This window comes from Aethalodelphis obliquidens, unplaced genomic scaffold (assembly GCF_003676395.1).
Source record: "Aethalodelphis obliquidens isolate GAN/ISIS:26980383/991018 unplaced genomic scaffold, ASM367639v1 scaffold5, whole genome shotgun sequence".
NCBI classification, from domain to species: domain Eukaryota; kingdom Metazoa; phylum Chordata; class Mammalia; order Artiodactyla; family Delphinidae; genus Aethalodelphis; species Aethalodelphis obliquidens.
In genome coordinates, this window is record NW_020837949.1 from 2988448 (window position 1) to 3016009 (window position 27562).

Sequence of the window (27562 nt, forward strand, 5' to 3'; positions counted from 1 at the left end):
GACAGGTTTCCTTTATGACTTCTTTTAGTGAAGAGTATTGGATGTTTTGTTCCCGCTCAGTGTTCTGAAATGTCTCCACAAAGTCTAATGATGACATTGAGGAGAGAGCAGTTACTTCTGATCTGTTTCTTTATCCAAACAAGTGCAAAGCCTACATACTGACTGAACGAAACAAAGCAAAACAAAGAAAAAAAAAAAAAAAAAGAAAGAAAAAGCACAGCAAAGCAACCCCATGACCAGAGACAGTGTCAGGTAAAAACCATAGAAAAATACGAATTAATTCCATAAGGTTAACCATTAGCGTAGCTACAGTAACACTTCGTACAGCCCCTTAAAATGCAGAATCTCCTAATTACCGAAAGGCGCGAGCCAATCTATGGACAAGTACTGGGAAAACAATTGTGCTCTAGTTGGTCCATGGCGTGGTGACTTCAGACGGGGTATGATGCCCTGGAGTGGAAGCGGTACCCGGGCGGAGGCAGGGTCGCAACGCTACCGCTCGTGAGCTCGAATTCCAGGGCCACCTTCTGCACGGCCATCCATCCTTCGCTTTGTTCCTCGGGGAGGGGTCGCGGGGAGGTACCCGTCACTCAGGGTGGCGACGGCTCCAGGCTCCGTGGAAGCCCTTGTGAGCGACGATGCATCTCCACCCGGGGAGGCGCTTGTTTCTGGGGCAAAACTGCCCTCAGGACCAGAAACACACATGCTGGGAAGGTGGCGCTTCTTGCCCCCGCCCAGGCCCCTGAGGGAGAGCGAGGCGGGGCTCCCCAGTCGGTGTCCACTGGTCCAGCAGGCGCCGGGCGCGCTCCGGGCCGGCTCGGTCAGTCTTCCTCCTCGTCCTCTCTCGCTGCTACTGTCGGGAGTTTGTCCTGGACCCTGAAGCACTCCACGAAGAAGCCGATGAGGGCTCGGTACAGGTGCTGCCGCAGGGGGGCGCTGCTGAAGTAGTGGCTCTCGTCCGGGTATATCTGCAAGAGAGGCGTGAGGAGTTACCCCCGTGGCCGCCCTCCGCGTGGGCTGGGGCGCCGCTGAGACTCCGAGCCCCACGGCCCGGGCTCCGCGCAGCCGGAAGCTCAGCCTGGAGGGCATCTCAGGGCTGCTTCTCCTCGCGGCTTTGCCAGGTGGAGGGTCCCCTCAGCAAATCAGGGACGGAATCAGAAAACACATCGTTTAACAGACTCTGAACGCCTCGCTCGCTCCGCTTGTTTGAATTTGCGACAGGGATCCAGGCTCGGGGACCACCGAGGCAGCAAGCGGCCCAGGCCTCCAGGCATCAGGACTCCCAAAGAAAGGGGAAGCATTCCGTGCTGCCTCTATAACCTTGGTGAGTGTGGGGAAACCTTCGCTCCCACGGGCACCTGCGTTTGACTCACCGTGCGCCGTGCACAGGGAGCTTTCCTGGACCCCGGCCGTCGAATGCAGATGACCTCATCATAAAATCTAGCTCACTGAGCTATGTGAGAATTGAACGATGGAATACCTCTGAAATGCTTAGAACAAGGCCTGGGACACAGGCAGGGCTGAAAAGACGGCAGCTAATCATTCCATCCCCAAATGTAATGACACTGAGTACCCAGGGGCACTGCACCACTTCCACACGAAGGGCCCGGTCCCAGCTGGGATTCAAAGCCAAGTCTAATTGGCCCCAAAGCCCATGTTCTTTCCATGATACCAGGCTGCTTCCTGCATTTTGAACCCTGTCTTCCTCTTATGTCTTCAGATGATGACACTCACCTTTATTTTCGTATTTATGAAGGTGGTCATTGAGCTATTATATGTACCTTAAACATCAAATAGTACAAAGGGTTACAGAGCAGGAAGTATGTCTCCTCCTACCCGGGTCCTGGTTGCCTGGAGCCCTCACCTGGAGTTGTCACCTTTACAAGCTTATCGAATATCTCAGACACTCGCCGCGCCTGCACAGTGTCCAGTGGGACCTGGGGTGGGTATCGCCCAGCACCTTGCTGACTTCGCTTCGCCTGTTTGTGGGGAGTGGTCCACACCGGCAGGCAGAGCTCTGCCATCGGACCTACCGCAGCTGCATCGCGTGCATACGAGGTACTTAGCGTTGTACTGTGACCTGAGCATTCTCAGAAGGAACTCCAGTGTCACGTGAACTAAGCCCCTCCCTCCCTCCGCGTTCATCAGCACGCAAGCCGGCCTCCCTCCCTTCGGAAAGCGCTCCCCCTACCGGCCAGCGCACACTGGCCCTGTACGAGACAGCCACGCAGCAAAGCCAGGGCTGGGAGACAGAGGCAGGCAGCGCTGCCTGGGGCCCTGGTTGAGGAAGTCTCCCGTTTATCCTGGACCCGAGAAGACCACCGGGGTCATACCTGTCTCACCAAGTGAACCAGAGGGCGGGAAGGAGATGGAAGAAGCTTCCAGAAGCAGCACCGTGCATCGCTGGAAAGCACCTACACTAGAGCTGGTGGGTCAGCACTTGATGCCAGTGAGGTCAAGGCTGTGAGTCGGGTTCTTGGGAAGGACAGAGCTCTTTAACTACTGCGGCACCACAGAAGGTTCTGGAACATCCAGCCAGTATTTAGCAGATGTGTGCTTTCCGGGGGGAGGCTAGTGAAGCCAAGGCTGCGCTCATCAGTGGGACAGCAGCCCCCTCTTCAGTGAGCATGGGGGTGTGGCTGCTGCCCCGCCTTTGCTCATCCCCCGGGGAGGGAGCAGGGGCGGGGGGCGCTGGTGGAGCCTAAAGGGGCTTAAACACAGCCTGAGTGCTGAACCGAGCCACCATCAATCGGCAGAAAAAGCAAGCACTGCCCATCTGTCTGATCTGATGTGTCCCCGAGCATCTCCGATGGCCGTGACGGAGGAGTGTTTGCAGTCATGCGTGGCCGGGCACCACTCAGCTCCTCGTCCGTGGAAAGGCATGTGTGGTGTGAGGCAGGGCAGGCGTGCAGCACGGTACCTGTAAGCTGTAATTAGCCTTTCCCTTAATGAGTTGCGTGATGAGTTCTGCGGTGTGCTGGAAATGGATTTTTTCTGTTTAAAGAAGAAAAGAGGAAAGTGTCAAAACCCGTAACCCCACGCAGGGCGATGCTCTCGCCGAGCGCCGTGGTCAGTGTCGGGGGCTCACCGTCGGCGGTCGCGTGGACGAGGAGAAGCCGCTGCCCTTCCAGCGCAGACACCCGGCGCGCCACCTTGGCCATCTGCACATGGGCGACAGGGGTCAGCGCCCGCCGTGGGGAGTAGGGCATGAGCCCAGGAACCTTGACCCGGAGGGTGAGGGCCACGCAGTGTGCTGGGCACACTGGAAGCCCTGCGAAAGCTCTCGGGGGCCTGGGCTTTCCCAGCCCCAACCCCTTTTAAAGAGGAAGGGGACAGGAGAAGATCTAGGAAGCAGGGAGAAAGGGTCTCCTCCCCCTGAAGGTGGCCTGGGGCCTTCATTCAACTGATGCCGCTGGGAGGTGCTGCCCTGGCCAGAGCGTCCCGCTGTCCGTGCCCGGGTTGCAGCTCTGAAGCCGCAGCCTGGCCCGCAGCAGCTCTCTGGCCTCCTCGGTGCCAGTGAGATGCATGCGCGATGCCCACACTCAGCCGCCTGAGCGGTCAAGACCAGGAGGCGGTGTCCGGGAGGCTTCCTGCTCCCCCACCAGGGGCTGCTTCTCCCGGGAGCAGAAGCAGCCGTGGGGGCAGCGGGCCAGCGGCCATCCACACCCGAGCCTACGGCCCTGCGACAGACTCCTCCACCCTAAGCCCTTCCCCACCTCCCGCCTTGTCCCGCCGGTTCCAGAATGGGCAACCAGACCGATCTCGGAGAGATCACGGCACCCGGGTGAATGGGCTTTGACACGGGAGGGAGGGAGGAAGGGAACACAGGCCTGCGGGAGTTAAGAGGGGGCGGGGCCTGGGGGGGAGGGAGGGAGGGAGCAGTTCGGAGAAGCATCATCGCAGGGTTCCTCGTTTTTGCCAAGTGGTGGCTCTGCCCCAAACCCTAACCCTAACCCAAACACACCTCATACGCTCTGTTGTCAAGTCCGTGGAGGCCCAAGTACCTCTCGGAAAATGCAGACGCTGCACACAAGCAGAGGAGAGCGTTAGCCCTTGGCCTCGGGGCCCCTTTGGGCTCCGGGGGCCGCCCTGGGGACGGGGCTGGACTCCCTTCCATCTTCCCGGGGAACATCTGCTTCTGAAGAAGCACTAAACCTCGTGGGTCTTTGCGGGGTTACTCAGCCAGCGCCACAGTGACATTTAGACCTGCTAGTGGTGGTGGTGGGATTGCAGCACGAGGGAAACCGAACTGATCTGATTCCGAAATAAACAGGATTCACACCCCGCCCCCACTTCATTTCAACGCCCAGAAGGGGGAACAGATACGAAGAGCCAACTTCCATCAGGTTCCCTTATTTTCAGAAAGTGTCGGCTGCCTCTGCTCTGCCTGCCCCCTGGCTCAGGTCCAGGGTCTCGTGAGGACCCAGGCCGCCCCGTCAGGAAGTCCGGGAGTCCAGGGCACCGAGCTCCTTCTACAGGTGCAGGGACCCCTTAGTTCAGTCCAGGAGACCACGTGGGCTCTCCGCTGTCCCAGGCACAGTGACACATCGAGGCGCGGGGTTGGGCGCATTCGTGTGCACTCAACTCAGGCAGATTTGAAATTGCTTGATTAAAAACCCCGAGAAAGTCCCACTGAATTTGAAAAACAGAGAATGTTACACGGATTCCCATGGGACAGTAATTTTAAGTGATTAGAGTTTGGAATTAGGGGGTTCCCGTATGATCTTGAGTCGGAATGCGCATTGAGCACTTGCAAAAACCAGCATATCTGCCGTGAGCCTCGCGGCGGCCAGAGCTGCTGAGCTGCACACGCGCGGTGTCCCTGGACGGCTCCGCGCGGTCCACGGGCGCCGACCTGGGGCGCGGGAGGGTGCGGCCATGCAGTGATGCTGGTTCCTCTGACCCGAAGGGACCTCAGGCCCCCAGCAGGGCTCCGCACACCAGCGACCAGGAGCCCCCGGATGCCCCATCAGCCTGGCTCTGTGCCGGCAGCTGGGGCCGATGGCCCAGACTCCCTGCCGCCCTGGCCCGAATGCCAGCTCCCAGAGCCCACAGAGAGGGCCTTGCCGACATTTAAAATCAGGGTGACATCACAAAGCCCTTCACGTTCAGAGAAAAGAGGCTGGCTGACCAGAGGGAGGACCCCCCCAGCAGTGCCCACAGAGCCATGTCCGTGCAGCTGCAGACGGGGTCTGCCCGCCACACTGGGAGTCCGGTCGCAGAAAGGAGCTGGCAGGTGCCGGGGCGGAGGGCGAGGCAGAGCCACCCAGGCCCCTGGACAGCAGCTCCCTCAGCCCTTCACCTGCCCCCAGAGCCCCCAGACACCCCGCGCCGGACAGAGATCCGGCGCAGGGCCCCCGCCGCACTGCGGGGTCAGAGAGGAGGGGCAAGGGCGGCCCGGAGTCCCCTTCCCTTCTGCTCGCGCCACTCCCATCACTGCAAGCACAGGCGCTGGGCGTGTTCTGGCTCCTGGTCTCGTGTGTCGGGAACGCGACTGAGGGGCAGCGGTGGGCTGACCACTTTCCGAGCAAGTGGCGTGAACCCCTCTCCCCCGTCCCCCAGGCCCTGTCTGTGAGGTTCCACCGCCGGCCTCGCCACCCTGCAGGTTATCGGACTGGGCGCTGAGGGAGGGAGGCCTGGGGGCGGGGGCTGGGTGGGACCAGCGCCCCTCCGGTTGGGGCCCCTACCGTAGAGCTTGAAGTCTGTTATCGGGGAGAGCGCAGAGCCACAGGTGAAAACCGGGCCTTGATTCTCGCCCTTCGCTGGGAGGATGTAAGTGCTCAGGTACCCACCGTAATCCTGGGAACGAGCAGAGGGCAGAGAGAAGGGCAGGAGCAAAGTCAATAACTCACCCATGAAAACAGCCTCAGACAATGAGGTCAGTGGCTCAAGCAACCACTGTCACCTAGTTCGTTTTTCTAAAAAAAATTTAACGTTGAAAAATTATAAGGGAGGTAAAAAGATGAAAACAAACGCCTTTCCAGCTAAATATAACGTGAGGCAAGTATCCCCCTCCTGGGCCTCGTGTTCGAGCGACACGAGGATGAAGCGTGGCGCTGACTGTGAAGGGTGACTGGGGACTGGAGTGCGGCGTGTGGTGTGGGACGGCTGTCCAGCGCCCCCTGCTGCCTCTCCCTTGCCTACAGGCAGAGCCGACCCGCTTTCTGTGATTCTGAGGGCGGGCCCATGAGGAGCCAATGTCAAAGGGCTCCAGCACTGGTCGCCAGGATGCTCAGCTCAGGGGTCTGCCCGGGACAGACGTCCGCACGTGTCGTGTACGTGGGTCAGTCCTTCATTTCCTGTACTGCCCTTATTTGGGGATGACATGAAAGACCCCAATTTCAATGTGAGCCTTCCAGAGAGAGCAAAGCATTACACCGTATCTGCCGTGGGTGCTGGCTGGTCCAGATGCACCTGTTTCCTGCAAGACCCAAAGGGAAGGGGGCACAGATGTGATGTTTTGCTGAGCAAAGGTGGGCAAGGAGAGGAGTGAAGGCCCGGAGAACCAGAGTGTGGCAGAGGACTGTCAAAGGTGTGGGCGAGTGTGAGTGCGTGTGCTGAGGTGAGAGGGTGGCGTGTGTAGAACCCACATACCTGATGGAGACTGTCATGTCCATGCCATGCCAAACTCCCTGTAGAATTAACTGTTTTTGATCAATATATTTAAGTTTGTTACATTATAATAGTGCTCCTTCAGTAGAACAGGAATATCTTAATGACAATAAGTCTTTTTGGTTTCTGGCAAATAATATTCATGGTCAATGGAATCTCCAAGCCTTACCAGTCATTCTGCAGTTTGTTTTTTAAAATGTGTTGACTGACAACATCAAATGCTGGTGAGGATATAGAGCAACAGGAACTCTCATTCGTTGCTGGTGGGAACGCAACATGGCACAAACACTATGGAGACAGCTCGGTGGTTTCTTACAAAACTAAACATCCCCTCACCATACGATCCCGTGACTGCACTCCTTGGTATTTACTCTAAGAAGCTGAAAACTTATATCCACACAAAAACCTGCACATGGATGACCAGAGCAGCTTTGTTCGTAATTGTCGAAACTTGGAAGCAACCCAGATGCCCTTCAGTAGGCGAGCGGATGAACTGTGGTGCATGCAGGCAGCGGATTATCTGGTGCTAGAAAGAGATGAGCTATGACGCCATGGGAAGATCTGGAGGAAACTTAAATGCTAAGTGAGAAGCCATCTGAGAAGGCTCCACGCTGTGTGATTCTGACTCCGTGACACTCTGGAAAAGGCACCCCCGTGGAGACGGTAAAAAGAGGAGTGTCTGCTGGGGGAGGGGAGAGAGGGGTGAAGAGGTGGAGCTCAGAGGATCCTCAGGGCGGAGAGATTGCTCTGTGCGGTCCCGTGATGATGGAGACATGCCATCACACATCTGTCCAAAGCCACAGAAGGTACCACCTCAAGAGGGATCCTGATGTAGACTCTGGGTTCTGGGTGATGATGACGTGTCAGTGCAGGTTTGTCAACCGTAACAAAGGTACCAAACGGTGGGGTTTGATAGTGGGGAGCCTGTGCATGCCGGGGGGAGCAGGGGGAATTCTCTCACGCGTGCTGTGAACCTGAACCTGCCGAATGCCCGTCAGCTAAAGGAATCGACGGCTTATTGCCTTGGAGGGGATGCAATCACAGAGTCCACAACCCTGTACCTGAGGCGCCATTCAAAGAGGTGGGGACCCATCAGGCAGAGTGGATAAGGGTGGTGACCAGCAAACAGCACCACACACATCCTCGGCCTGTCTCAGGGACGGGGGCGTGGGCTGCGTTCTGAAGGACGTGTGGGCCCCCGTCCACACAGCGCACGACGCCCAGGCAGCTGAATCTCCCACTTGTCCAGAAAGCCTCTTCACGGCGCCCTGACTCCTGCGTCTGCGTCCACAGTGACCTTTGAAAGGTCCAGGCGCAGGGGCCATGCTCAGGTGCCCACGTGGAAAGCAGCCAGAGGAGGGAGGCCAAGCTCCCAGGAGCAGAGGGCATGTTTGGGGAAGAGCCGAGACTGGACAGAGGCTGACCTGGGCCCGGGCGCCCTGCCCTGAGCCGTGGTCAGTCTGTGGGGCAGTAACTTTCCCATGGGGACAGGAGGTAACAGCTGTCGCCCCAAGTTATGCTGTAAGTGATCCAACTGGCTCTGAGCTTCGCAGGCTGGGAGTGGCCTCCCCTGGGACTCGGCATCCAGGCTCTGAGCCGTGCCCTGGGCCCTCCCTTTGCTGCTGCACCTCCCGTGCGGGTGTGGGATACACAGCACGCGTGCTGGGACCTCCACAGGGCGAGCCCTCGTCTCAGATGCACACGGCTCCCTCGAAACCCTGGGCTCAGAGGTGATGACGAACAGGTATCTCTCCGGTTACCTGTTCAAACCTCCACCTGCCGTGGGGTCACTGCGAGGCCCCTCTGCAGGACCTGTTCCCTCAGAGGGAAGACGGGTCTGTGTCTATCTGTGCTCCTACCTTGAGACCAAGAGCCCACGGGTCCAGGCCGCCTAACAACGGGGGAGGGGCCAAGGCGATAGGACCCAACTCCAAGCCACGACCCCACCACCCCCGGCTACGGCCCTCGGACGTGGGCCACCCCGTGGAAGCTTCTCTGGTTTGACAGTTCAGTGCATGAACCTCCCCACCTCCTCCCTACCACGTAAGTGAACCTGCTAAATTAATGTGGCTACTGCACAGAAAGACATACAGAAATAAAGACTCCTGCCTCCCCTTCTTTCCTGGGGTACCACCCCTAGAGCCATGGCGGGCTTGTCTGAAAAGTAACTAGGAGCCTCACAGAGCACTCCCACAAGGACCTGGCTTCTAGCTTTCCTTCCAGAGAGTGTGCAAAGGAGCATTGACACATGAGCTGCTCAGATGAGGGTTCCCTGTGCTGGGACCACTGAACATCTTGAGCTATCTGTAGTGAGGTGGACGGACCCAGAGTCTGTCATACAGAGTGAAGTAAGTCAGAAAGAGAAAGACAAATACCACATGCTAACACATATATATGGAATCTTTAAAAAAAAATGGTTCTGAAGAACCTAGGGGCAGGACAGGAATAAAGACGCAGACGTAGAGAATGGACTTGAGGACATGGGGACGGGGAAGGGTAAGCTGGGACGAAGTGAGAGAGTGGCATGGACATATATACACTACCAAATGTAAAATAGATAGCTAGTGGGAAGCAGCCACATGGCACAGGGAGATCAGCTCGGTGCTTTGTGACCACCTAGAGGGGTGGGATAGGGAGGGTGGGAGGGAGACGCAAGAGGAAGGGGATATGGGGATATATGTATATGTATAGCTGATTCACGTTGTTATACAGCAGAGACTAACACACCATTGTAAAGCAATTATACTCCAATAAAGATGTTAAAAAAAAAAAAAGGATCGCAGGCGGCTGGAGCAGAGATGTTCCCAGTGAATCAGGTCAGGCCTGGGGGTGGTGCAGGTCAGGGCCTGAGCAGGGGGCGTGCAAACAGGGGCCAGCAACCTCACCTTCCCAAACACGGCCACGCGTGTCTTGTCAATGTACTGCTCCTTCAGCATCATCCTGCAAGGTCAAGGAGGCGGGAGTTAGCGCGCGCCACGGCTGAGTCGTGCAACCCTGGGGTCTAGAGCCGTGTTCTCCAACCACTTCAAGGATGAAAACCCCACTTTAATCAAAGGAAATACTGGAATTCTAAGATCATCGGTCATTGCTTTTGCTTTACGCCAAGCGCCCCTGCCATCACTGTGGCGCGGCCGGGCGTGTAAAGCTGGCGAGAACCAGGAACGCGCAGCAGCAGAGAATGTTCTGGAGACGCGCAGGCCCGCCTGGGTCCCTGTCTCCCTCACTTGGACCACGTCGTGACTCCCAGCCACCAGGCTCTGGGAGGGCCCTCCGGGATCAGCAGGAAGAAAAGGCTCTCCGGGTGCGAGTCGGCTTCGAGTCAGGGCACTGGGTCCCCCTTCACCTGCAGAGTCCCCTGTCCCCAACTCCTGGGAGGGGTCCCTGTCTTGGACCTGTTTGGTGGCAGAATCACTCCTGCCAGAGTTCTGCCTTGGATGCCACCAGCCCGGCGCCCGGGCTGGCGCTGCCCGGTCCTGCCTTGTCCCTGCCCGCATCTCACTGCTCTCCCCGTGGTCCCTGGTTTCCCCCCAGAGTGGCTGGAATCTTTCTGGGTTCTGGACCCTCACTCGGCAGCAGGAGTCCTGCCACCTGCTGGCCAGTAACTGGCTTCTTTCTGAGCCTTCCTGCTGCCTCTCTCCACCTGCCACCACCGCGGAGCCTCCTTCCCCCAGCTTCCTGTCACCCCTGGGTATCGCCCGCTGATTATTTTCTTGCGTCTGCTCTCTGGAGCCACCCCATGCCCTCTGACCGCCCTTCTAAGCCTGGGGGACTGTAAACCTCCGGGTCCTGGGCCCTGAGAGTGCCCTATCCTTCTCCAGCCAACTCTCCAAGGACACCCACATCCTGGGACCTGGCCTGCCCTTCAGGGTTGGAGCAGCGCTTCCATTATGATGTTGGAAGCAAACGGACCCCGTTCCCGGGGGTGGGAGGGGAGAGAGGGAGGGCCCAGCGCAGAGCAGCAATTGTCCTGACTCCTCATGATGATACAAATTCAGGTGACTTTTGTACTTTTATTACAGTCAGCCCTCCGTATCCACAGGTTCCACACCCACAGATCCAACCAACTGCGTACTGAAAATACTGAAAAAAAAATCCAGAAAATTCCAAAAAGCAAAACTTGAATTTGCCTCACCTTGGTAACTATTTACACAGCATTTACATTGTACTTACAGCCGTCTACATAGCATTTACACGTAGGGGGATTGTAAGGGGTTGAGAGATGTGTGTGTCTTAAGTACACAGGACGATGTGTGATGGTTGTGTACGTATGCTCCACCATTCTACAGAAGGGGCCTAGGGAGCCGAGGACTGTGGTACCCACGTGGGTCCTGGAACCAGTCCCCAAGGATAACGAGGGCCAACTGTGTATTACTGTTTATTGTTTCCCCAGAGTATTTGTGGAACATTGATGATTCATGCATGTTCATCCTGTGGACGGATGTTTGATTCCATTTCAGAATACTAGTGAGAACAAGAGAACTGGCCCCACTACCTTCCCATGCTCCTCCCTCCACCCCTCGTCCCCATCCATCCCTTGAGCATGTGTCATCTGTAAGCCTCAGTGCCAAGTCTTAGGGACAAAGGCTAATTCACAGGCCTTATTGTCAGAAGCTTCCACTCTCCGAGTCAGGATATCTTGTGTCCAATTCCTGCTCAGCTACTAAGGGGCTGTGGGACCTTCAGACAGGTCACTGAAACTTTCTGGGGAGAAATAGAACAGGCTCCAGATGCTGGGACACCAGGCTCAGTGTGGGGTGAGGTGCAGGACTGCAACAAGCCAGCCAACTCCGAGTCTGCACCCTACGTGGGCCTCCCTCGGCCTCTCGCAGACGCAGGTACTCAGGAATGTGATGCCCAGGCTGGAGAAGCTGACCTCCCCTGGAGAGGATACACACCATATCGAGGGGTGTGGGTCTCTGCAATGAAGAGCTGGATGCCCTCCCCCACCCTCGGTAAAGCCCACCCGCCAACAGCTCAGTCTGCACACAGAACTGGCGCCCCGGTTAGTGCCTCTCTTACGAATGAAGAGGCAGCCAGGTTTCATCAGAAATGTAAAGAATCTTCCAGATGAGGGCTTCCCTGGTGGCGCAGTGGTTGAGAGTCTGCCTGCCGATGCAGGGGACACGGGTTCATGCCCTGGTCCGGGAAGATCCCACATGCCGCGGAGCGGCTGGGCCCGTGAGCCGTGGCCGCTGAGCCTGCGCATCCGGAGCCTGTGCTCCACAACGGGAGAGGCCGCGACAGTGAGCGGCCCGCGTACCGCAAAAAAAAAAAAAAAAAAAAAGAATCTTCCAGATGAGAGAGTCCAAACCCAAACAACAACAACAAAAAACCTCATAATAATTCAGGAATCCAGAGGGAACAGAGATAATTCAGTGAACAAAAGAAAATCGTCCTAATATATCTAGACAGACAAAAAATATTGAACCAATTAGACAAGAAGAGTATGCTCTTGGATGAAGAGAGAAGGCTAGGGATTTTGAAGTGTCATGCCTGAAAATAAACATTCAACAGAAAGGCTGGAATATAGGAGAGAAAAGGTATGATGAGAATAAACCGGAAGCACCAAAATAGTACAATAAAAGTTCCAGAAAGAAACAACAGAGCAAAGAGAAATTATCAACACATTATAGTAAAAACTTTCCAAGACTGAAGAACAATTATTCCCCAGATTGAAAAGTCCCACACCAATGGCTGAAATTTCAGGATAACAGGATTAAAGACGTCCTTCTTCTGAAAAGGAGAAAGAAGCAGACCATCTACAAGGATCAGCAAATAGAATGACATCGTTTTTCTCACCAGCAACACGTGGTGGACGATTCCAGGGCCTTCTAGACAGAAATGATTTTGTTTGTAGGTTTTATATCTAGATAAACAATAATTTCAAATGTGGGAATAGAATAAAGACATTTTGAGATGTTTTCTAGATATATGAAGGAAAAAGTAAATAAAAAGGGAGACATATATCTGTTGCTCTTTGGCCCATGACCCAGGGTGTGTGCAAAGGACCCAACACAGGAGAGTGGTGAAAAGGGCCTCAAAAGTGACCCTATAGACACCTGGTCCAAATGGACGAGAAGAAAGGGGACTACAGCTCAAGAAAAGAACGTTGGAACTGATAGATTACTAGGATGTTTGAGCATCTGGGAAGAATACTCATAGGAGCCCGAGTGGCATGCAGGAGCAACTGGAAATATTATGAGCAGGTACCAATACATAGAAAGTTACCCAAGTGAAAGACAAAGCAACACTTCAGGAAAAATGAAGTGATGTAAAGGGAAGTAGGGCACGAAGAGACCACCAGGGTCTGAGGTCAGCACCATTTACGTAGTGAGCCCGCGCCTCAGACTGTTGACCTAACCAGGCAGTTAATGTAACAGTTCTGGGAAGATGATGGTACAGAGCAGCTAAATCCTCACCTGCGACAACAGGAAGTCACGTGATGAAGAATCGTGACGTGAGGACAACTGTGCTCAGAAGAGACGAGGTGAACTTGATGAAGGAGATGATGCGCCTGAGGGTGCTTGTGTCTCCGGGAAGCGGGGCTGGTGGGGGGTTGGGCGAAGGGCAAGGGAATTTGTGTGGGTCATTTAAGCCTTTGTTATGGGTTGAATTCTGCAAAATATGTTGAATTTCTAATCCCTCAAACCTTAGTATGGGACAGTATTCGTCAATAGGGTCCACTGCAGATGTAATTAGTAAGTTAAGATGAGGTCACGCTAGAGTGACTCGTGTCCTCGTAAGAGGAGGAGAGACACAGAGACCCAGGGAGGACGCGGCCAGTGGAAGACGCAGGATTGGAGGGACGCAGCTACAAGCCAAGGACTGCCAGCGACCACGGGGAGCTGGAGGGGGCGAGGAAGGGCCCCTGCCCTGCGGGTGGTAGAGAGACCGCGGCGCTGCCCACACCTTGATTTTGCTGTTCCAGCCCTAGGAAACTAACACAACACTTTAATACTTTTGCTTTTTAAAAACATTGTGCAGGTATCATAGGATAGCCTGGCAGACTTCAAGTCACGTCTGCCAGGCTTAGGAGTTGGAGGTGTGTGCAGACGCGCGCGCACACACACACACACACACACAGACACACACACACACGGCCTAGGTTGACCTTCAAAGCACGGCAGGCATACCCACACACGTGGAACCATTGAATACGCTTCTCCAAGTTTCTGAATTCTCTTCTAAGGACCCAAATCCTTGATACACAGACGTGCGTCTGGGAATAGCTGGTGAAATGGTCAACCTGGCCCCATGAGGATTCTGCCCCACGGCCTGAGGTCCAGACCACGACTGCTGGGATCGTGTAGCAGTCTGCAGAGACCACGGAGCGTGGAGAAAGCCACGTGAACCTCAAAGGGCACGGGGCCCGGGTCTCAGGCGCCATTCCAATTCATAAAATACATCGGATTTTTATTCTCAGCCCTACTTCCACATTCGCAGGCAGCCTCTGGTCTCCGGCAACCCCTCCATTTAATTACCTGGCGATTCACTTCCTGATCTAAAAACCACAGGTCTTGGTAAGGATCCTCATTTGTAAAGTACTCAGGAGTCTCCCAAGGAAAACAGTTTTTACCAATATCAAATATTTTTATTATCTTCTGCTATATTTCCACTCATCAGCGGGCAGTTCCTGTGTGATGGCTGTTTCCTGGAGAGCAGTGGAGCCCTGAGGCGGACCAGCCTGACCCAGGCGTAGGCGCGTGTTTTATCACTGGGATGCTCTGAGGCGCAGCGAGGCCGCGGCGTCCTTCTCCATGGAGCAGGCGCTGAGCTCTGCTCCACGGCAGGGTCTGCAGAGGCCCCGAGTGAGGACGGGGGAGGCTCCAGCCTCCAGAAGCGCGGCTGGGGGAGGTGGGCTGACACCCTGGGAGCAGCAGTGCTCGCACCTTCCAACCTTCCACGTGTCCACACCGTCTCAAGCTGTCCCCGCCAGCGACCGGCAAGGGGTCCTCCGAGGCCTGCCTCAGCTTGGCAGAGATGCTCGAAGCCCAGCTGCCACGGGAAGCCCGCTCTCTGCGTCCCGTCCTTTCCCGTGTCAGAGCCCCTGCAGTCTGACGGCTCTGCCCCTGCTGCGCTCTGGGCCGCGCGTCCTGCACAAACACACCTTCTGCACGTCTAAGTGTGTGTTGGCACCGCTTCCCGGGGACCCACGCTGACGCAGGTGTCACGGGCCACACAGCTGCTCTCAGCACCTTCAGAGTCAGGGAGCCTCACAGCCAGAGACTCGATGGGGCAACTTGGAGGGGCCAGCGGGAGGAATGTGGTCAGCACATGTCCTGCCCTCTGCTGGGGGCAGCAGAGCGTCGAGAGGGACACAGAACTCACCGCTCCGCTCCACGTCTGTCTCCGTATCTGTCCGCTTACAGATCTTGCTGACGCTGCTGCAGAAATGCTTCCTCCATGGCACGGTGCTGCCCCTGCCCTCCCGGGGCCTCCGACAGCCCCAGAATACCCCACATCGATCCCCTGGATCTTCCTAACCCTGCCATATGCCTTTGAAGACACGTATGTTATTTCTCTCTCCTTAAACCACCCCCTTTGAATGTTTCCTGCCAGGACTCTGACCCATAAAACCTGCTACACCGCTACCAGCATTACGGTTCTGAAAAATAAAGGTGGCTTTGTCACCTCCTTGCTAAACTCCCCTGAGGGACCTCTGCTGCTGGGAGGGCGGGCGCCGGCTCTGGAAGATGGTGTGGGAGGGTCTCAGCCCACCCCACGTCTCCAGGCATCCCCTGGCCCCAGCGCGGCCCACACTGGGCTTACTGGGGGCCCCGGACCTCATGCGCCTTTGCGTTACCGGGACCGTTGCTCACAGCACTTTGTCGGTGTGGAACGCGCACTCGCGCTCCCTGGGCAATCCCCACTACCCTTTGAGGTGGGGTCTTGGCAGAAAGCCACCTCCTCCTAGAAGCCCCTCCAGGCAGGGCTGTGCTCCTCTGCTCCCAGACCACCGTTCGCGTGGCCCTCGCCTGGGAGGGACATGCTTGCAGCTGTGGTTGGGGGAGAGCCCCTGCTCCAGGACTTCCTCCAGGTGATGGACGAAGTTGGGACAACTGCCCGGGGCTGGGGAGCTTTGGGGAGCTAGGGTGGGGAGCTGGTCTCAAGGTCTCTTAAACTGAACAGACCGGGCTATTTCTTTCTAATGAAAATACAGACCCAGATCCTAAACAAAGCTTCGTAGAGTTTTCCATGGTTTGAGACACTTGGGCATCAGCTTCCGGAGAAGGTCTGCGTGGCTGCTGATGGCTGTAAGGCTTGTGATGGTTCGTCTTCCTGTTCCTGGAAGCCTCAGTGGCCTGAGAGCTGACATTACTTACTGTTGCCCTGGAACAGGTTCTGCCCTGTTTTTGAACAGATGGCTGATCAATCCCTTATTTTTAGAAGCACCGTGAGTGTGAAACAGCCGGTGCCCTCTCGTCCGCTGCTCAGAGTGGGGCGGCCACACCAGCCAGGCTGGCAGGATGTCTGAAGGACGCCGCGTCCTCCCCCAGGGCCTCGGGGGGCCCGCGAGGACTCCAGGCTTCCTGGGAGGAGTCAGAGCAGGGCGGCAGGTGGGGAAGGACAAAAAGGGGGCCTCCGAGGGAGGGGGCTCTGCGGTCAGCCTTGTCCCATGCCTCCCAAGCCTGACCCGGGCCCGCGTGCTTCTCCAGAGGCGTCCCTGTGGCCCACGTGCCGCTGCTGCCTCTCCTCCTTTCCCGGCTGTGTTGTCACCACCCTTCCTTCCTCCGCCTGGGGCGGTGGACCAGTCCCCAGCCCACCGGGTCTCAGGGGCGTTGCCCCCACCCGCTCCAGGGTGATGCTTCTGGGTTCGGGGAGACAGAAGGAGAGGCTTGCTGGGTGCCCCGGGGAGGCTCCTCCCTTCCCTCCTGGAGGTTTCTAGAAGGGCTCGACCTGCTGGAGGTGCTCTGGCAGCCGTCCTGTGAGCGTGAGAGGAGGTTCAGCACAAGGCCACGTGCTTGGCTGAGTGGAGAGACGAGAGAGCCGGGCCTGCAGTGGCACTGCTGGGCCCCTGAGCAACCAAGCTGAGGCCTGACGTCCCCCTGGACTTCCAGCGCCAATACACTGTCGTGTTTTTAAAGCACGTTTTACATTGGGTGTGTGTGTGCGCGTGTGTCTGTGCTGTTGTTAACTTCCAGGCAAAAGCATCCTGACAGGAGCGACTTCCCAGACTCGGGTCCTCAGCCATCTCTCCTACCCCTGTTCTCTGCCTGTAGCACGTGCTGGTCTGATCGTGTCGCCTCTCTTCACCAGCTCACGACTCCCTTGAGGAGAGGGGGCCATTCGTTCATGCACTCATGGTTTCACCCACTTAGAAATTATTTACTGAGTACACACCCCGTGCCATCAATCTTTTTAAAAACAAGAGCGAAAATGTTCTGAAAAGTCAGTGAAGTGAAATCTTTTAAACCTGCAGAGCACACAGTCACGATGACACACGGGATGCAACGTCCAGCCTTCTTACAGCCCTTCAGTCAGCACTTATTCATCTGGGCGCTGTATGCCGCCCTTTCCAGATGCCCAGCGTCCAGCCTCGCGCACCCCGCTTCACAATGAGGACGACAATCGTGCGACGTGCTCTTCTTGTCCCTCCGAGCACCGGAGTCCGTGGGTCTGGCTGCATCTCCCTGGTAAAGTCACGTCTGGCCCTACGGTCCGCTGTGCCGTAAAACTGTGGAAACTATCTCTACAGATGCGCCTGCAGGCCGGCTAGTCGGGCACAGGTTCTTGCTGTCTCTTATCCGGGGCAACAATAAAATTCAATCAGTCCCTCCCCCTGCACTAAGCCCCTTTCTGTTCTCGGTGACTCTCCATCCGTCCTGCTGCCTCGGTGACAGGGACGTGAGGAAACCAAGGGGCAACACGCGCCCTGAGCGGGGCCGAGCGGGGGCTCTGCCTTGCCGCCTGGAAGCGCAGGGGGTCCTGCCTCAGCAACGCAGTGACCCGCTGCGTGGCTCCAGTCCCACTCACGTCCTCTCTCTCTCAGGGCCCCAGCCCGGCTCTCCCCCCGTGATCAGTGGCCAAGGCCTACAACCACAGCACGCCCACGTCACGGTCTCCGCACCCGCTTTCAATCAGCGAAGCGGACAGGCCACCGAGCTGTGTGATAACGAGGATACAAGTCTCTGGGAGAAGATTACTAGCAGGAATTCACTGCGGAATGGCCCGAAGACTTTGCAAGTACAAGCAAATCGCAGGTGACATGTGTGTTGACAAGAAACACGCGTCTGGAGAGGACCGCGGCGCAGCCCAGGTAGGAGCTGCGGCCGCCCCCCGCCCCCTCTCCCCCCGTTCCAGTGGTGCCTCCGGGGGCCCTCACCTCACAGCCTCCATCTGGTCCTTCTCCTCCAGGGAGCCCAGCCTCCGCTTCACCTCGTGCAGCAGCTTGGTCCCTTGGAAGCCGCTGCCACGGCCGTCGCACTTGACCACCACGGCCCCGTGACTACTCACCATCACCGTCTCCCAGCTCACCTCAAACTTCTCAGCCACGCTCTGGCTCCCCGGGGCGCCATCCCTGGAAAGACAGGCCAGGGCTTGGCACGTGGCTTGCAGCAGCGGCTGGTCCAGCCGACATCAGGTCCGATGATGCTTCCCCAGGGGCTGGCAGTGCCCTCCCCGGAGGGCGCCCGAGACCCCGGCCACGACGCCCGGCTCCACAACTCTGTACACCCGGAGGGCGATGGGGAAACTGAGCTCCCAGGACCACCCTGAGCACAAGGTCACCGAGGGGCATGTTCTCGGAGAGAGGAACTTTGGAAAGTCCTTCCACGTCCCCCCTCGGTTGGTCTCCCCACACGGCCTGACTCGTCCTGCCCTTCCTGGGCGCAGTTTCCCAGGCTGCCGCCTTGGTCCCCATAATGTGTTGCTCCTTCTGGTGGCTCCTGGTTTGAAAGAATTCCCTCTGTCTGGTTCGCTCTGCAGCAGAGCCTGCGGCTGACCTGGGTGGCCTTCCTGTCCGCGTCTCCGGGGGCAGCCTGTCCACTGCCCCCTCAGAGTATCGCCCATCACTTAGCTGGGTGGGGTGTGGGTTCTCTTGTTCGCGTGGCTTCCCTGTTTCCCGACTGGGGGCACGACCGTGTGAGCTCAAGTCACCCACGGCGCGTGTTCTCAGCCGGGACTTGGCCAGAGCTGCCGACGGGCCTTGCAGCTGGGGACACGGCTGCTGAGCGTTCACTAGTGCTGATGGGGGTGAGGAAGCTCTAAGTGACTTTCCTTCTGGAGGGGACACAGGGTGAGCAGAAGGGACGGCCGACGCCAGGCCCAGGGCCCTCAGAAACGGCGACAGACGCAACGCCCCTTCTGAGGCTGGCCGCCCCTCCAAGGAGGCCACAGCTACTGCACCACTGTCATCCTGGCCTTCTGCCGGGACAGGAGTGCAGGCAAGGGGTGTGTGTATGTGTGTACGGGTGTGTGGTGTGTGTGTATGTGCTGTGTATACTGGTGTGTATGTGGTTTGTGCGTGTATGTGAGCATGTGTGGGTGTGATGTGTATATCTGTGTTGTGTATGTGTGTTGCGCACGTGTGTATATATGTGAGAGTGTGTGTGCTGTTGTGTGTGTTTGGTACATTCACGTGGTGTGTGTGTGTGTGTGTGCGTGTGTGTGGTCGCTGGCCAAGTCCAGACGGTGAGGACAGCGGGTTAGGGGCAATAAGCGGGGGCAGCACAGTGGGTCGTGGCCCGGCGTCCTCACAGTGCAGCCTTCGTCACTGAGGGCTGGGCCCCAGGCCGGGCGCCAGGCAGGAAGCACAGGGTTAGTCAGGCTCTGGGGGGGTGATTTCACTGTGGTCCCTAAAGAGCCCCAGTGCAGGCCTCTGCTCTCCCCTGGACCCTTCCACATGAATATGGGGCTGCGTCCCCAGAGGCCCCGAGGCTCAGGATCTCCTCTGTCCCGTGGCCACTCACGCGCCCGAGCGAGCGGCAGCCCTAACCAGGACCCACTACCGTCAGAGGTGCTTAGAAAGCTCTTAAGTCGTTCTCGGCATCTGACCCGGAAGCTTGCTAATCAGCACAAGGCAGATCTGGAATCATCCTGAGGACCAACGCCTGGTGTTCAAGGCCGCCTCGTGGCACCGGAGGAGCCGCTGGCCCCAACGAGACCCTGCCGGGCCCGCCTCCCGGGGCCCGGGGTGACCTCGGGTGCACCCGTCCGCCCTGCACGGTGAAGGTGGGCTCCCCATCAGCTTCCCTGCTGTCCCTGGGGCCGCTGACTGGCCACCGAAGCACGACTCCCGGAATGTGACTCAAGTCCTGCACTCACTGTGGCAAATCCCCCAAAATCGACTTGGGCCCCACTTTCCTTTGACGTCTGGGGTCAGCGGTTGTTACAGAAACAGCCTGCTGAACTGTTTCCAGTGATCAGTCTGCAGTGGATATCAGGCTCCCGCTTACCATCCCCATGAGAGTTTCACCCTGGGATACTTACACCACCAGGAGCAAGGGGTAGTGGGTGGTGTCCGAGAAGGTCGCTGGCTTGAGGATCTGAACGGGCAAGTCTAGGCAGAAACAGAACGCAGGGCAGCAGTCAGGGGCCAGGAAGGGAGGGCCGGGACGGGCGCTGGCTGGGTGTGCCCGCCCTGGGGTGTGCTCCCGGGGGCCTGGGAGACGGGCACCCTGGAGGGTTAAGGCCGGTCCTCCACAGACAGGGGCACTCCGGCTCACTCTGGACTTGGGGAAAGCACCCAACCTCTTTAAGCTTAGTTTCTCCATCTGAAGCTTAACTGCAATCTTGCCAACAGGAAAGTGTTGAAAAGCAGAAAAGCCTGGACCCCTGTGAGCACTTGCTGACAGCAAAATTCCAGGCAGGGATGTGGGGGGGACGAACCCCCAGGGCAGGGTGCACCCCTCTGCCGGGCAGCACTGCCCCAACAAGTAATTAAGTGGGGACAGGCGGAGACTGAGGGTGGGGTGGGGTAAGGCAGGGGGCAGCGGCCCTGAGGGAGAGGCTAGAGCTGTGGGGAGCTTCCGTGCAAAGCCAGGGGCTGCGCGGGCCTCCCCGTTTGCAGGCTGGAACTGGGCAGGTCTGGCTGCCTGCGGAGCCAGCGGGAGGGAGCTGGTGCAGCCGTAGGTCCTGCAGCCAAGGTCCCTTGGATCTGGTCCTTGGCAACCAGGATCCAGTCTGGGAGGGAGGGGGCCGTTTCCCTCACTGCTTTCTCTGTTCTTCCCCAAACAAAGCTTCCTGCGCAAGTTAGAAATTGTTTATTGACATTAACTACAGCCCAGATGAGCGATTAAGTTGGAATTACTGGCTTTTTCAGTACAGTTACTGTAGATGCACCCCAGGCTGGGGGCTGGCTTAGCCGCCTGCTCTGACCAGGGTCTCATTACTGATTCGGGCTGAATGTTAATGGCTTGCAAATTAGATCAATGGCCCAGGGACCCTGGACTTTATCACTGAAATATCCATAAAACATGGTCTGGGCTGCTTCCTGCCACTGATAAGCCCATGGGCAGGCTTCGGCCACAAGCGGCTGAATACATTCAGAGAGTGTTCCTGGAGTTGGAATGCTTCTCTAAGGAAAGCCTTAGCCTCCGGTAGCATTAAATGAAAAACAAAGCATAACAAAATAAAAACAGTCTGTAGGGCGACATCATTCGGATTTCCTGGGACCCCAAGGGGCGATGAGCAAATGCCGGCCCTGCACACAGCTGTCCCTGCTCTCCCTGCATCTACGTCCCCGTTTACCCGCAAGTATAACCTCACCCTGGAAAGAAACCTCATGTGCAAGGGGGGCCGGGAGCTGGCTATTCGTTTCTAAAGACCCTTTTCTGCATTTTTGGAGGAGGGGATGGCAGGCACCCCTTAGTGCTCTGGGGTTTGGGAAACATTGTGTGCAGAGTGGATGGAGGAGGGCCCTGGGCTAGAAGCTGAGACAGGATCCTGTGAAGGAATATGATCTGGCCTCCAAGGCTGTGGTAGGAAGTGACAGATGGGAGAAAACTTGCTGATGGGGGACGGGGGTGGGCAGCAAGCTGAGGTTGACCGGTGGAGGCTGACTGGCCTTACAGGGCGTGACCTGTGCAGTCACGCAGGCCTGTGCAAGAGCCCTGGCTGGACTGGAAGCTCACAATAAGCCCCACGTTTTCATTTTGCTCGGGCCCTGCACCTTACGGGGCGTGCCTGAGGTCTGCAGATAAAGACCAGGGTAGAGGGGGTGGGGCCAGACCTGTGGAGGTTGCTTGCTCACTCATCCACCCTCCTATCCTTCCATCCATCCTTCCCTGCATCCCTGCCTCCATCCATCCAACCATCCTTCCCTGCATCCCTCCATCCATCCTTCCCTGCATCCCTCCATCCCTCCATCCACTATCAATCTGAAGTTGTTTTCTTGTTTTCTTGCCTCTGGTTCTTCCTTATAAAAGGAAAGCACGAAGATAAACGTCCAGTTAATTTGAGGGCTCTCATGAACTTGGATCTGCCCTGAGTGACTGGACTCCAGGTTCTGCATGGCAGTTTGAACCAGTCACTGATGCCTTCCCCACGGGCAGCCCAGACACTCCTTTGACCCATTTCCTGGCAATACGAAGTCTCAGCGATGGGGCTGTCTGTACAAGACACCCTGTGCGGTCAGAGTCGCTCTTTACAGAAAACAGCTCGGCAGGGAAGAGGCGGAGACTTGAGATGAACAGGTCAGGAGCCGCTTCTCCAGTGCACACGTCCCAGGGCAGCAGAGGTTCTGCTTCCTGCCTGTGGGTAGCTGGTTTCGGGCCTGTCTGACGAGGGGTCGCCGGTTTCTGTCCCAGTGAAACAGCTCCCGGGCTCCTGTGGTGGGTTCCCGGGTCTCCCCGCTCTGCCTTATCGTGTCAGAGCCGCGCCTCCTGCAGGGCTCCTGAGCCCGCTTTCAGCCTGGACTTGCATCCTTCCTGCCCCTCATTTCTGTTCTGTGGTTCCCCAAGCCCTGATGACGGGCATCTGTGGACGGCCCAGTTCCTCTGTCTCCCTCTTTCTGACTGACAGCTCCTCTCCCGCTCAGGACTGGACGCGCTTGAACCCAGCCACCTGGGGCTGTGCTCCCTGGACACGCACAACTGCCCTCGGTTCTAGAGCCGAGTGCATCCTGTGGGACCTGCGTGCGTCTCAGGGACGTTGAGAGAAACCCAGACCCGGAGAGGCGGTGGGGATGGCCCTGGCCTGTGGGCAGTGATGTCCCCGCCGGGCATGACTGCAGGCTCCACTCATGCTTCTCCTAAGTCTATCTCCTCTCCCGCCTCAGGTCCTTCCTTCTTGTTTCCTCCATCAGCCCCTCATCAGAGCGAGTGCACACGGGCCATTGTAAGAGAAAGGCCTCTGCGCCCGTGGGCCCGGGGGAGACGGGTTGAAACACATCCTATTTTCCGACTTTTCTGACTGTCGCAGGTGAATCTCTCTCCCTACCTGTATCTCTAGCGATGTTTAGAAAGGTTCCCATATAGTGTGATTCCGTGTGGCCCAACGATAGGACAAGGATGAAGGTGCTGGAGGGTGAGGGCCCCCGTGTCGGCTGCCACCTGGGAAAACCCCGCAGCTGGAATTCCACCAGCCTCCCGACCCACCCACGACCGACCATGCTGACCCTTCTCCCTCCTTCTCCCCTCTTCTCCACCAACCGAAAGCGACTCCAGGAACCCCTTCAAGCCCCACCTTGCTGGGAACCTTCACGGGACCCCAGTCCATTCTCACGCTCTCCCCTGAGCTCCTGGGCCATTCCTTTCTGCTCTGAAGGACGCAGCTTTACAGGATGCACTGTCTGGGTGGGTTTGATTTCGTTCCACAAGCTGTTCCACGGTCTGTCAGGTGGCTGGGTCCAGTCTAACAAGGGGTGCTGAGTGATACTCCAGGGCCCACCAGCCTAGTGACAAGCCGCTGTCCCACTGAAGGGGCAGGGCAGACAAGGAGCTTCCAGACATGGGCTGGGGCGGCAGACACAGGCTCGGGCTCCCACCTGCTCCCCCGGCCCAGGCCTGCAGTTCAGGCATCACTAGTCAATCTCTGCACTCTTTTCCATTGATCCCTGGCGACCTTCTAAGTTAGCTCAGGAGACAAAGTCTATTCACCAACCTCAGAGACGAGGGGCAGGTGGTACCTGAATGGATGACTCAAAAATGACTTCAAGGTTTGAAATCTAAGTTATCTGAAACCAGTCAACACAACCGAAGGGTGTCACCCTCAAAAGGAGGAGCGCGTGGAGGGGGACACGGTGCTGGGGGAAGGACGGTGAGATGAGTTCGGAGCATTGTGCACTTGCGGTCCCCAAGGGCAGACGCCCGCTGGGTGGCAAAGCTCCGGGCTGGGCTGATGGGGGACTGTCTGCAGAGGCGAGGAGGCTATGAGAACCCTGCTTGCCTCCAGGAGATGCAAGTTCCATTCCAGCCAGTGCTCTGGGGTCCTCGGGGCCTAGGGGTGCCTGCTGCAGGGCACGTGCTCGTAAAAGCTTATCGAATGGCTGAATGGACAGTTCAAGAGGGAGAAGGACACAAGCCAAGGCAGAGCGCTGGATGGCCGCGGGCCGCACCGACCACCAACCCCTCACGCTGTTGCTCCAGCTTCCAGGACGCCTCTCAGCGCACGAGCAACATGTAGACGTGAGATGATGAAGCACCATGAACATCAATGGCACAGAAGGGGAGCTTCCAGGGGGACACGCTTTCCTGGATGGTATCATGACCGGTTCCGCCCCAACAAGGAGCGGGCTTCCGTCTGGGGTCTTGTCTAAACCGTCAGCCTCTCGAGGACAGAAACCACGTGCTCCTGCCTTTGTGTCACAGAGCGAGCATGTGGCTGTGAGCGCAGTCAGCTCAGCGCGAGCTTCCCCTGGCCCCCGGTCCCCCTCGCTGCTGAGGATGCAGTTCTAGCCCGTGCTCCCCCGCAACCCCCCACCCGGCAGTCATGGTCAGGCTGTTTCAGAGCAGATGCTGGTTTTCCCGTTTAAAGGAGCAAGCGTAGCACTTACTGTAATCGTCGATCTCGATTTTCCTGTATTCTACTTTCGGCATCTGCCGATCGTTTACGGCTTTCTGTACGTGTTCATTTGTTTCTAGGTCGAAAATTTCTGAAAGAGAGAAAAAAATGACACCCTCAGATTCAGTAACCGCTTCTTGACGCCGTGAGTCTTCACGCGCCTCCTGTCACTAGCTCCTATGTCAGAGGAGGGCCACTGTTCCACGGCTGGAACCAGAGCTGCACACGTTAGATCATGCGCTCAGGTCCCAGCACGAGGGGAGAGTCGAGCTCAGGGCAGGGGCTCCAGGCTGACGGCAGGTTCTTCCACTGTGTCCAGCGCCCCTGCCCCGCCGCGATCCTCACTCCCCACGGCGTTTCTCCCTCTCCCACACACGCATGTTGCTTTAGGTGTGCTTGGTCTCAAGACTGCTGGTTTTGGGAGACCGACATCGTGCCTGTCAGGACAAGCGGTTTTACAAATGTAGTGGCCTCAATACCACCACAGAAAGGAGAGTAGAAGCTGGAGCGTGACCGTTATTACGTTTTCCAGGAAAAGTGGTTGGGCTCGGGTTTCTTGCCTTAGTCATAGGGGGTCTGGCTTTGGGGACCTTGGTCTGGACAGGCACTCGAGCTGTTAGTGAAGCCACGTGAGCCGCAGTGCAGGGGGACTGGCCCATCTCTCTTGGAGTCTGAGAGGCGGCTCTACCCTGACCCGCACCGTAGACACACCAGCTCTGTGACCCTTAGGTTGTAACAGCTCAAAAGGCCTTGGCTGTGACCCTCTACCCCCATCAGCCCTCTTCACTGATCCCCTGCGGACGTGGCCCTTCTGTTACGTGTCAGACTTCCTCCATCTGACACGTAACAGAACCCACCCCACTTCTTTTCTCCCCTCTCACCTCAGTCCTACCTGGGGACAACTTGTGGTTCACTTGAAAGGAAGTTTTATCTTTAAGGGGTTCGACGTTTGGCTCGACAAGTCACTTTGAAACATTTGTGAACATTTTAAAGAATAAGCTAATCTCATGAGCATCCTCCGTGAGAAGTGCCTTTGAGGACAGCGGGCCCTGCACGGACGCGGGCGTCCACTCCACACAGGCTGGGCAGGTGAGTCATTGCTCAGGACCAGGACCTCCAGCAATGAGTGTCTTTTCTGTGGAGCCATGAGGATGGCCTCTGAGCATGATAAGCAAACTTCTGCGGGGCAGAGGCAGCTCAAAGTTCCCAGGGCCGGTGACAAGCAAAGAAACAAAACAGAAGAACTTCTATGGGGGCAGAGGCAGCTCGAAGTTCCCAGGGCCGGTGACAAGCAAAGAAACAAAACAGAAGAACTTTTGCGGGGGCAGAGGCAGCTCAAAGTTCCCAGGGCTGGTGACAAGCAAAACAGAAGATGTTTTTCAAGTTTGTTAAGCACGTATTTGGATACTCAGCTTTGGTGAAAAGGTGAGGGGAGAAATGGTGAAACTAACACTCAAACAGGTAAGGTTACAAAAAAATCTGAAGTGGGACCCCCGCCACATAGCACGCAAGAAATGCTGTCCTTTGTGGAAAGCCAGAAGGAACCCTCGACCTTGTGGTCACACATGCAAGTTGGGAGGGGATGCCCGATGCTGGCATGTGTGCCTGCCCTACTGCCTGCCCAGACTCCTAACAGAGCAGAGAGGGCACTCATTCCCTGAGTCCAAATGCCCTCGGCCCTTTAACACAGCATCCCAGGCATACACAGTCTGTTGAGAGGAGTTGGTTTAGGAGATATCAACTGTCTATTCCCCATGTTCTATCCACACTTATAGGGCAGGAAGATTAGAAGGGAGCTCCACAAGATAATGAAAAAGAATAGCATTCTTCAAGTTCTTTGCTGCCTCAGGGCCCTTGCACTTGCTGTCCTATGTTGCTGGCTCTTCCCCCTCCATCAAGTCAAACATCACCTCCTCAAAGAGAAGCCCTGACCCTTCACCTCAGGTACCCCTCTCCAGGTGCACTTAACACCAACTCTAGGAGATATGGTCATCTGCCTGGTTGACCCTATCCCACCCAAGGCATCAGTGTTCAGTCCCATCCCAGGGACAAAACACACTAGTTTCCAGGAACGTGAATACATAGAGCTGTTTGTGGAAATCTGATTCATATTCCGGAAATGATGCATCTTCACAGTAGCCGAGTTTGGGTTTCGACCCAAGTCTTTCTTCCTTTTCCCACATGGAAAGGACTGAGAGGTCCTCCTCGGTGTTTCAGAAAGCCCGAAGGCTCTCAGAGGTTCCTGGCGCTCAGACCTCTTAGCGGTAAGAGCCGAAGCGATTGAGGCCTGACTATTAACCACTGCTTCCCGCACAAAGCAAAAAACCCCCAAAACCGAAGCACATTTTTATTCAATTGATTGAAAAGTTGACAGTGCTTGAAGGACTAATGGTACGCCCAAGTTAGTATTTAGTTAATTCTGGGAATTGAGGAAATGCATCGAGGCAACCCAAACCCAAGCTCAGCGTAGGAGCTGGAGCACAGACCTTACAGGGTCTTCCGGAAGCCTCAGCCCTCTGGACCGCGACCTGGACCTCTCTGCCTGCCTATGCGATAAGCCCCGGTGGAGACAGGTGAGGGACTCGGGGTGTGCGAATGTGGGTCAGACCAGAGAAACGGACACTCGTGAGGATGAGGGAGTCGTCAGGAGCCCAGGAAGAATGTCTTCAGGGTCAGGAGCAAAGCTGAGTCCTTTGCTGTCAGAGAAGCAGCACCGAGCTTCTGGTTCTGGGGGATAGACAAGGCTCCAGCGGGGGCCGACCTGGATGATCAAACTTCACAACGAAGAGACCTGGTGCAGCCTCTCAAGTTCTGTTATAACCTTCTCTCCGCCTGTCTGCATCGGGATTTGATATTTCTGACACCAGATGAGCCTGAAGGAGAAGCTTCGGGCTCAGGCTTGACGTGCTGCTTTGCAGCCTACAAGCTCGGCTTGCGTGGAGTTAACGAGAACACAGACTTGCCAGCGAAGCACTGCGCTCCCTGTCCCTGGATCCGGGAGCCGCGGCTT

At 56.8% G+C, this 27562-nt stretch overlaps 1 protein-coding gene across 1 annotated transcript in view; it reads right to left on the minus strand.

The window, feature by feature from the left end:
* Positions 1 to 821: 821 nt before the first annotated feature.
* Positions 822 to 27562, minus strand: part of DPP6 (dipeptidyl peptidase like 6) — a 772535-nt gene continuing 745794 nt past the window's right edge. Inside the window, exons 18-26 of the mRNA XM_027101408.1 lie at positions 24545 to 24643; positions 20041 to 20110; positions 17936 to 18130; positions 9498 to 9552; positions 5688 to 5799; positions 3965 to 4023; positions 3089 to 3161; positions 2921 to 2994; positions 822 to 968 (exon numbers count right to left, since the gene is read on the minus strand). Coding sequence (XP_026957209.1) covers positions 822 to 968; positions 2921 to 2994; positions 3089 to 3161; positions 3965 to 4023; positions 5688 to 5799; positions 9498 to 9552; positions 17936 to 18130; positions 20041 to 20110; positions 24545 to 24643 — 884 coding nt within the window. The remainder of the gene's footprint in view (positions 969 to 2920; positions 2995 to 3088; positions 3162 to 3964; positions 4024 to 5687; positions 5800 to 9497; positions 9553 to 17935; positions 18131 to 20040; positions 20111 to 24544; positions 24644 to 27562) is intronic.